Source organism: Cryptomeria japonica, chromosome 7 (assembly GCF_030272615.1).
Source record: "Cryptomeria japonica chromosome 7, Sugi_1.0, whole genome shotgun sequence".
NCBI lineage: Eukaryota > Viridiplantae > Streptophyta > Pinopsida > Cupressales > Cupressaceae > Cryptomeria > Cryptomeria japonica.
This window is the reverse complement of record NC_081411.1, coordinates 69,242,428-69,253,001: the sequence shown is the minus strand read 5'-3', so window position 1 is coordinate 69,253,001 and position 10,574 is coordinate 69,242,428. Positions and strand designations below refer to the sequence as shown.

Genomic DNA, 10,574 nt, shown 5'->3' with positions numbered 1-10,574 from the left:
AACTGAGAGGGGGTTGGGGGGGGTGAATCAGTTGTCTATTAAATTCAACCTAAATACAACTTAATCAAACTTGATACTTAATACCGGTAAACCAAACTTAATGTCGGTTGATAGATTAGTAGTTAATATTAATTTCGGTCAAACTCAATACATATAACAGAAAGAGAAACAACATCCACAACACATAACACATATATTTGTATGGGGAAACCCTGTAAGGGGAAAAACCATGGTGGGAAACCTTTACCCACAATCAAATGATACTACTGTAGATAGTATATGTATACAAATGGGGTCTACACATGCAGAAAGGCCAACTGCCTAGAGTTCACTGCTCAATCACAAAATAGGAGTCACACTAACTACAATTGGATGATTAAATCCAATGATAATGTACTACTCAAAGTAGCATCTCCAATGCTAGATTCAATATTGGTTAAGCTCTGATAATCACCTTCAAACCTTCCTTGAACCTTTTCTATGGTCTTCTCATATAATCTTCAATATTCGCACATACCATGTGACAATACCACACTTCCTTACTTCATCTCACAAATGAGATCTTACATATATACCAAAACCTAAGATAAAATGTGTAGGTTGGCTAATTAAGAATATTACAATTAAATCAATTACAAATAATTTAAGATGCAATGCCATCATGTTGGCTCAATAGAATTACAACAATATCCAATTAATTAAATCATCCCCATAACATGTCGTGCTGATCTGGAATAGATAATGTATGCTGGTCCATAACCTAGACCAATTTGCCGATAACAACAAATATGTCAACCTGATTAGACCAATAACCAAACTACCAAAACCAAGTGTCCAAACCATGTCTTTGACATAACCAAGTGATCTCCAGATGATAACAAGTCATCCTCAGTGCCGGTGAACAATATAACCTGCTGGTGAGTGGTATACCGGTGACTGTGCATAAGTCACTGAACTTGCCAGTGAACATAACCAAGGATCTCCAGAAGGATAAGTGTTGATAAATGTTGACATCAATGACAAAACCAATGCAACACATCCATAATACCAACACCAAATTCATAATTGATTGAACATTGTAGACAATGCTAAATTGAAGTCACCAAGTCCCTTTCAACATGGGTGGCATATATCCCCTATTAAGCAAAGAGAAGGATGCACACATAGTAATGGAAGTGTGGCAAAGTATGAGATGGAACAATTTGAGCATGTGGTGAACATTAATGTAACACGAGTAATGCACAACAACATTAAGCATTCAACGTGCATTATAATCTATAGAAAAAATTGAAGCATTATCTCTATCTAGTAGAAGTTTTCTTTTTTCATACATTACCCTCAAATATAAGATTTTTGGGATCACTAAAAATGATATAGTCGAGTTTAGAAAATGTGGTATACGAATAAATTATTTTTCCCTTATAGTTACCACACAACTAGTCATGAATTTTGTGGAAATAACTTCTTTAGTAGAGGTACAAGCCAAGGTAGAGGTCACAACATAGAGCATCACCACCTTAAAGAAGGTCATTCTTAAAGAAAAGGATTAATTAATTGACTATATTTATTGTTTAATTGAAAATTACACTACATTATTAATTGTATTATTAATTAATTGAAAATTACAATATTTTGAATTAAATTTCAACGATCAATGATGCATTGTGGGTGCTTCACAGTTGCCGTGGATGTGAAGACTGATAATGACTCATAGTATTCCAACTCCATGAAAAGACACACTATCTTACATTGAGGAAACATGGAAGTGAAGTATATCTTTAATTCCTCACTATGCTCTTCACTTCAATAGCGAAAATCAATTGTTCAAGTGGACAGATTCAAGTTATGCGTGTGTCCGAAAGTGGACAATCAAGCCATTCCAATGCACGATCTTAAACGGGTACGCACTGAATCTACTAGCATTGACTTTGCAAAACGTTTTCTGTTTTTTATTTCACTACAATAATTGATTGAAATAAAATAATAATTAAAATCATGTAATAAATAAAGAAAGTAGTCCATAATTTTACCCTTTCCTGCTTTTTAAATGATAGAATTTGGTTTTAAACGTCGGTATGACAAAGCTTACGTGACTGAATTTTAAAATATTTCACGAAAATAATTGATTGAAATTAAATAATTAAATTTTAATAAAGAAAGAAAACCAAATTACAGACTGGTTTGCTATAAAGCCAGCTCTTGAAAAGCTATAATTCAAGGGTATTTTCTAGCTCGACAAAATGTCTAAGAGTGAGGTTGCAGCTGCTCTTTGGAGAAGGTTTTGTTTTCCTCAAACATTCATCTCCTTTGCAATGTTATCTGATATGGAATTGTTGATTTCTGAAAGCTTTATAATCTATTAAGCAACATATATACTGATTTTACACTGATCATAAACAGCTCTTTCTGTCAGTGTATGGCAAGTATTCTTTGCATAAGCACCTAAAACAGAGACTAGGAACTCTCATACGTTAATTTTTTTTACAGTATATTTATAACAAAAGATGTATTTATTCAATGCAGACTGCAAGGCAAGGTTGCAATAATCACAGGAGGGTCGGGAGGCATTGGAGAGGCCACTGTTCGGCTATTTGCAAATCATGGAGCCAAAGTCATTATTGCAGACATTGCAGACGGGGCTGGTATCAAGTTGGCGGAATCCCTTTCTCTCTGCGCGACATATATCCACTGTGACGTAAGCAAGGAGCAAGATGTAAGCGCAACAGTGGATTTGGCCGTGGAAAATCACGGAAAACTGGACACAATGTAGGCATGCAGAAATGAAGCGTGGCAGAGAATGATATGGAAGATTTCGAGCGAGTGATGAATATTAATGTAAAAGGAGTAATGCATGGCATTCAGCACGCTGCCCGCGTTATTATTCCCAATAGAAAAGGTAGCATTATCTCTACAGCTAGTATTGAAGGAATTCTGGGAGGAGTTACTCCTTACTCCTACATTGCCTCCAAACATGCCGTTATTGGACTGACTAAGGGCGGTGCGGCAGAGCTCGGGAAAAGTGGTATACGAGTGAATTGTATTTCTCCAGCTGCAATCGACACAGATCTGCCAAGCTGGAGGCCGCGATTGAGATGGTAGCACCCTTAAGGGAAGCCAGTCTTAAAGCAGAGGATATTGCAAACGCTGCTTTGTATCTGGCCATTGAGGATTCCAAATATGTGAGCGTTCACAACATGGTGGTGGATGGGGGGATAACAGTTGTATTAGATGAAAGTGCAGTGTTTGGAAAGTACTAATCGGGAATGTCTTATAAAAACATGTAAGCCTACCTCTTTAAGTCAATAAATCACTCACAGGAGATAAATACGTGTAAGAAACTTAAAAGAAAGCCTAGGTGGATTCATATAATTTATAATTAATTAATTAATATAATAATATTTTTTTAAATCAATAATTAATTTGAGATAATAAGAGATGAAGTTACATGTTTATATTATATCATCATTAAAGTAGGACGGTATAAATGATACGAAAGAAATTCAATCTATCTTAATAAATATATCTATAGGTAAGCTCATTCTATTCTATGTGCATGATGTTCAATGATGATATCAAGTAGTTTCATGTTATTGCCATGTAAATAAAAACTCTTAAACTTAAATTTGATAGTGTTGCACTCATCTTTTTCCTTCATGTTTAAAATCCTTTTTTTTTCTCACATCAAATAATCATACCCAAGTCCTAGGAGTCTGTTGAGTTCACCATGATTCTATAATTCCACTAAAGCCCCCTTAAGGCCTAAAACAATTAGTCCTTTTGCCTAATTTGAGTTCACTTTGAAACCACTATCAAGGTCAAATGAGGTTGTCATAACAAATTGGAGCTCTGACAAAGTTATAAGTTTCCCTTTTGCCCATGAAGAGCCTTCAAGAATACTTAAGTAATTTATCCCAAGTGTCAGTTTGAATCTTCATTATCACAACTCTTTTAAGAGTTACCAAGGTTTCAAAACCTCATGCTTGTGCTCTTTTGTAGTGTCCTCTTTTAATAAGATTGTTTTCTTCAAAAACTCAAGTTTCATTCATAAGGCAGTTTATTCGCTTAGTTTTAGAACCATTTTTTAGAGCCAAAAAGGTTCTCACAACTTTGCCAAGCACTACCACAAAACACAAATTATCAAAAGGTCCATCCAAAGAAGCAAGAAACAAGATTGTCAAAACTTTGGAGAGCTGTGAAGTGAGTTTTCAAAACTCCTGCAAGGCCCGACAAGGATCTTATTACCTTGCTGGTGCTCAATGCCCAACTCATAACCTTGTCTTTGCTTAAAATTTTCAAAGCATTTGAAAGGTAAAAAGGAAGAACTAAACAAACTAAAAGGCCAAATGAGGCTTTGAAACTTATGTCTGACTCTAACAAGGTTTCAAGAGCATTGCAAAAGCTCATCTCTGCATTGAAAATTATATTTTTTTAAAGTTGGCACCAATCCAATAGCTATCAAGGCTCAACATTAAATATTGTAAGAGCTAGTGGATTAATTAATGACATTTTATAAAAAGGAAAACTAATCAAATTAAATCATTTCAAAGAATTTGTAATAGAGAGTTGAGGATTTTTTAGCACACAAAAATAAATTGTGATATGAAGATTGGCATCAATAGAAGCAGAATCTAGCTCAGAGACTTTATTAGAAACTACATACCCATGATCCCAATGTTATTCTACTCTAGTAGTCACATTTTTCATTTATTTGGAGCATTTTTCAAGCATTATCCAAAAGAAATTCATGTACCCTAGCCATTACACTGCCAAAATTTTCCAAGAATCCAAAACATAAATTTGAGCTAGATATAATCAAAATGAAGTACAAATACCTTTCATATGAGGAGCTCTCTGATTTGACTAGTAAATTGCAATAAATTGGTGACATAAGACTATGATACATAAACTTTGGTAATTTTTTGGAAAGGGTGAATAGGAAAAGAAAAAGCACCCATAACCTGAAGGAGAGTAGAAAGTGTCGTATTTAAAGAAGTTTCCTTCCCTATGTCTTTGTAATGCACGAAGCTAGTCCTTGAGTGCATAAACCATTGCAATCCTAACTCCAAAGCAATAAGAAAGTGAATGACAATAATTTTCTCATTATGTTCGATAGAGAAACTATTATTAGTTTCTTTAAGTTGCTAGAAAGAGAACTATTTACAGATTTTGACTTCATTTCATCTAAAGAATAGTTCAATGAAAAGAAGGGATATTATGAAAATAATATTGTAAGGGTGTAGTTTACTATACCCAAGAGAGGTAAATCTCAATTACCCAAGATTCACAAGTCACATTTTAAAGATTATATTTTAGATATAGTAGTTGTACTTTGTTGACTAAGAGGTAATGTGATTTCTCTTGACTTCGAGGAGTGGAGGTTCTTCTTTATGCTTATCATTGTTGTAAGGCAACAATATCTAGACTGTCCAATTCTCATTAGTGATATTTTTTTTTTTTGACATAGAGGCAAACCCCATATATTTTTATTGTAGAATAATAAAGATAAGAAGTAGTTACATAGAGAACATATGGTTGAGCCAAAAGGGAGCTCGAAACCAATGGAAGAGAAAAGAAACCACAACATAATAGCTACCACACCCATAGCATATTATTATAGATTAAAATGAGATCTTTACATCCCTACAGTTAGGGGAAGAAGGCTGATATGATAAAAAAAAATGTTTCTAAGTATGAACCTATCCACTGAATCCATCCATGATAGCATCCTTTGGAGATCCATTCAAATTTTTGAGCATGTTCAGCTCCAACAATACATGAACTGTCGACTTCACACATGCAATTGAGTTCCCATGCCCCTTGATCCATCACACTACCGCAGGAGAAACAATTGTGTGCCTTGTAGTAAAACCAATCTGCTAGTCTTGTTGAGAATGTCAAATATATTCTCAAAGTTTGTAGAATCCTTAGCCTAAGAATAGACTAAAATAAAATCCCTCCAAGAGTAGCCCACCAAGGGATTTCCCAATCATGAGTGCCAAGGTGCACCTCCTCAAAACTTTAGAGTTGCTAAACCATGGTTGCACATGAACTATGACATTTCTAGAAAAGGAAGAATCTACAAAAGCGAAGGTGATTAGTTAATTGAAACCATCCTAAATCAAAAGACCACACAAAAAGTGGATCTAAAAAATTTAGAGCACAATAAATGATTAGGGGCTAAGGGCCTCTCTATGGATGATAGAAGAGGCCTCTTCAAATTAGAGGAGAGTGTCCATGGAGAATTTGATGATAGGATCAGATTGAGGACACCCCTTATTTTCCAACCAATCTACTAGGATATTTCCCTCTTTGTAACATTGAAGAAGCTTGTAATTTTTTGAGGTGTCAAGAAGTAGCCAAACTTGTTGCAATGTTTACCGAATGCTCCAGTTGTGCAAGATTCTCTTTCAACAAGAATTGATAATAAGAAAAGAGTAACCTCAATTAAGATGTTATAAATTCGAGGGGATTTAATCAACAAGAGACCTTGGAGAAGGGCATGTACTTCTACCATATTATTAGAACCATCCAAGAAATGAAATGCTGATGCTACCATAATATTTCCTTTATGATGTCTAATGTCACTCATGAGAACATATCTCATGAGTGATATGTTGCACTATATGATATCAAACCTTTCTTTGAACAAGTGCTTCTACATGTCTTCTTTCTCTATGTCCTAGATGCACAAGACAATGACGAGGACCTTGACTTGTAGAGGTTTTTTTATGATCACATTTAAATATATGATTGTTATCTTGACGTTCAATTAGAAAGGAGCAATTGCACTTGTTTAGAAGGGTGAAAGTTGTATTTACCATTAAACTAGTCATGAAATTGTAAGAGGATTTGGGCTAAAGTATTTCTCCTAAGGATATTTTATTAGTGAACAAGTATTGTATTCATTTGATTCAATTATAGAGATTTACTTATATTAGAGTTAGGGAATATGATGGAAATCCTCATGTGCTAGAAGAATATGAAGATCATAATTTCATTCTTATTCTAATTTGCAAACAAGTTGTTGAGGTCAACAAAAGGTGTGCAAAAAGGAAGAAGGTAGTTATCCAATTTCCCATCTTACTTGGATATTATTCATGTAAGTCTCAAGTAGATTCTCTCAATATTCAGAGTGATATTGTTATGTACACCATGTTAGCTTATGGAATTATATTTCCCTCTGACAACAAACACTTTGTTAATAATAATTTATAGGTATGACTTGGTTTCCACCACATTACTCATATCCAATACTATTGGGTTGATTGTGTTGATTATTATAGGGATAGAAGGTGGAATTGGATGAGGGTAACCCTTAGAAATATTATAACTTTCAATCTAAACTAGGATATTGATGATATTGAAGATGATGAATTTGACCTACTTGACCCAATCTATACCATTCACATTCAATTAAAAATCACTGTGCCAATATATTGGAGTATAAAAGAGCCAAAGGATCTTGAAACAAAAACTTCCATAGTCCTAAAAATCAACCAAATCTAGCATGCAAAGAAGAAGAATAAGGCAAAAAGAAGTATAGAGAAACCCTATTTAAGTAGGAGCCTCCTTGTTGAGAATAGTTCCAACTCTTGCTAGATATATATCCACAAAAAGAGAAAGTAAGGATAGAGAAGAGCCTCTAGAAAAGAAAATTCATAAGGAAGACTTGTGGTGATGATCCACCCAATGAGAATAGAGTGGAGGAAAAAAAATTGAAGGACAAGAAGAAAGGAAAATAGAAAGACAATGAAAGGTAACAAGAAATAGAGGACATCATTATTTATTCATTTAGATAATAGCGAGATCCTTCTAAAAATGTGATCTATAAAACTACCTTGAAGGGTAAAAATCCCGCTTCTTTTGCCTTCAATTTGTAGAATATAACCAAGACATCACCATTTCGGATAACCCTACATTTTTCATCACTTTAATCATAGTCAAATACTTAAACTAGTGGTACTACTTACTTCCCTTGATGATTAGAAAATACCATTTGTAATAAGAGAAAAATAGTACTTTTCAATTTTCCTAAAGGTAATATTGGAGGGCAATTCTTTCAAAGATCACCTAAACCTAAAAAAATGAAAACTACATCAGGGATGATGATGGATAGTGGTCATGGGAACCTATATGTAGAAATTCCAGTTGTCACCTAAGCACTAAAAAACTACAAAGAACATGTGGCAGCCTCTCAAGACACCCTGGTGAACGGAGCTAATGTGCATCCACAAGACCTGCCACCTCAACAATAGTTACATGCTTTAGTTTTTAACTTTAAATTGTGTATATAGTTTTAAATATATTAACCTTTTAATTGCGATTATTTTAAAGAATCAATTTAAAGACGTTGGCAGTGGTTATAATTTAGAAATTCAAATATGTAATAAAATAACATTTTAGGGGTCTTAGATCTTTCTCAACAACACATTGTAGGATGTTTGTAAGACATGATTAGGAGAAGAAATAAATAATTTTTTTTCTTTTTTTTGAAAGAATTCCCAAGTTTATTTGCATGTGAAGTTGGATGTTATGATTTGATATGTTTTTGCAATTTTGTATGCTCTAGTAGTTATCACTTTTATATATATATGTGATTAATTTTTTTAACATTTGTTTCCTTTCATGATATGGTGAAATTTGAATTTAAACTAATATGATGTTTGCTTGCATGCCAATATGTGATTTAGGATACTCTATGATATTTATTTCATTCAAAAAATTCAATCCCCAAACCTATGCATTGATAGTTGTTTTGAAATATTTAAATTGTATCCAATCCCAAAATCACATTTGTGTCATGTCTATATATAAATGATAATTTTCCATTTTCTACTTTTTGGTTAAAAGTACAGCCCACTTTCAAAATAAAAAAACTAAATATTTGATCATAAAAGGGATTTGTACCTTATTAAAATTAAAAGGAAAGTTAAATAATAACTTACCCAACTATTTGTTAATAATTTTTCTTTACTTTTGGAAAAAATAGTCATAATAATTATTTGTTTTTGAAAGATATTTGTTAACCAACATATTTTTGGTGACATTGCTGGAGATAGAACAAGTAATTTTAAATTTTCATTGTAAGTGAAAAGTTGTGGTCTTTCCACACTATAATATTTTTCCTTTAGTTCCACAAAACCTTCAGTAGATTTATCACTCACAAGAAGAAAATATTGTTCGCAACTTGAATATCATAGCTTGGGATTATAAAAATATTAATGTTGAATGTATAGGAATGAATCAAGTCCTTGATGAAGAAGAAATATTATGAGAACTTAACGATATACTTCTATTTAGTATGAAAATAGGAGCATGGTAAGATTAGGGCCAATATCTGCTTTCATAAAAAACATTGGAATATGAAACTAGAAAAGATGTGATTGAATTTGACTAATTCTTGTCATAAAAAGTCAAAATGGTACCATAGGGCTTCTATTATTTTGTTGCTTTGGGAAGTGTTTGGATTTGAAATCATATTGAAATAGGATCTAATTGTGATGTAAATGAAAGCTTAAATGGCTGTAAAAGACTGATGTAGAAATAGATTCATTGAAATAGGTATAGATTTGAATAGAAAATATATAGGTTCACATGTAACTAAAATTGGGGGTTGAATTCACTAGACTAGGTCAACTAGAGTGTTCTAGTCTTGCGACTTTTGCACACAAACTCAATTGTGACTTTCAGAGACCCTACACTCTTCTCCTTTCAAAATTGGTGTAGGCTTATAAGGACTGGGATGCCTAGGGTACTCTGGTCCTTGATAGGGGCACCTTGAGCACTTTAGTCTAAGTTTTTCTTATCCTAGTTCTGGGTACTTTCCTATATCTATCTGTTGATAGCCCTCTTGTCTTCTTGTTATCATGGAAAACCTTTAGCTACACACAAGAGGAGAAAAATGGTGTTTTGGTGGTTTACAGGGATTTTCCTAGGTTAAACCTTGGGTTTTGAATTAACCCTTTAATTTAATTAAAAATACTTGAATTGAAGTGATGGACTAAATTGATTATACCTTCATTTGCTAAAGTAATGTCCTAAGGGAAATTCCTCCATGTGTTGATGCAATAAAATGATAAATCGCACAAATTCCATAATGAAATAATATTAAAAACATAATAGAAGATTCCTTGATATAGTTTATTTATCCTTGAATCATATTTGCTCTCGAAATGGAACAATAGCATAATGGTGAGATGCAATAATGTGATGATGATATATTGATCAAATTAATTGACAAGAATGCTTCATATAGGAGTTTCATACTAAAATAAGATTTAGGCTAGTTTAGATTTATCATATTTTTGCACAACGCTAGATTTGAGTAGGATAGGACTATCTTATTATCCTTTTGAAATTCAAGGAAAAGAACATCAGTCTAGGGTCATGGGTGTCCTGGTCTTGACAATTTTAGTCCAACTTATTGGGGATGAAATTTAATAGGGTTCTGATGTTGAATATAAGTTTGTGCGATTATATATAATGTTTATGTGCAAGAAACATATCTTGATATTTTAAGTTGGGTAGGATTTATGATAAATATAGACAATAACATATAAAGGGCACACATATAA

At 33.2% G+C, this 10,574-nt stretch overlaps 1 protein-coding gene across 1 annotated transcript; it reads left to right on the top strand.

Moving 5' to 3' along the window:
• The first annotated feature begins 2,240 nt into the window (after window positions 1-2,240).
• LOC131064472 (borneol dehydrogenase, mitochondrial-like) lies at window positions 2,241-3,257 on the top strand. Its single transcript, XM_057998631.1, has 3 exons — window positions 2,241-2,278; window positions 2,524-2,766; window positions 3,050-3,257. The coding sequence occupies exons 1-3, from the start codon at window positions 2,241-2,243 to the stop codon at window positions 3,255-3,257; spliced, it is 489 nt and encodes a 162-aa protein (XP_057854614.1).
• The last annotated feature ends 7,317 nt before the right edge of the window (window positions 3,258-10,574 follow it).

Bases quoted from the DNA above. Each gene is read 5' to 3' on its own strand.
- LOC131064472 (XM_057998631.1), top strand. From the start codon at position 2,241: ATGTCTAAGAGTGAGGTTGCAGCTGCTCTTTGGAGAAG. The intron at 2,279-2,523 runs GTTTTGTTTTCC...TATTCAATGCAG, and splicing joins GCAGCTGCTCTTTGGAGAAG to ACTGCAAGGCAAGGTTGCAA. The intron at 2,767-3,049 runs GTAGGCATGCAG...GTATTTCTCCAG, and splicing joins CACGGAAAACTGGACACAAT to CTGCAATCGACACAGATCTG.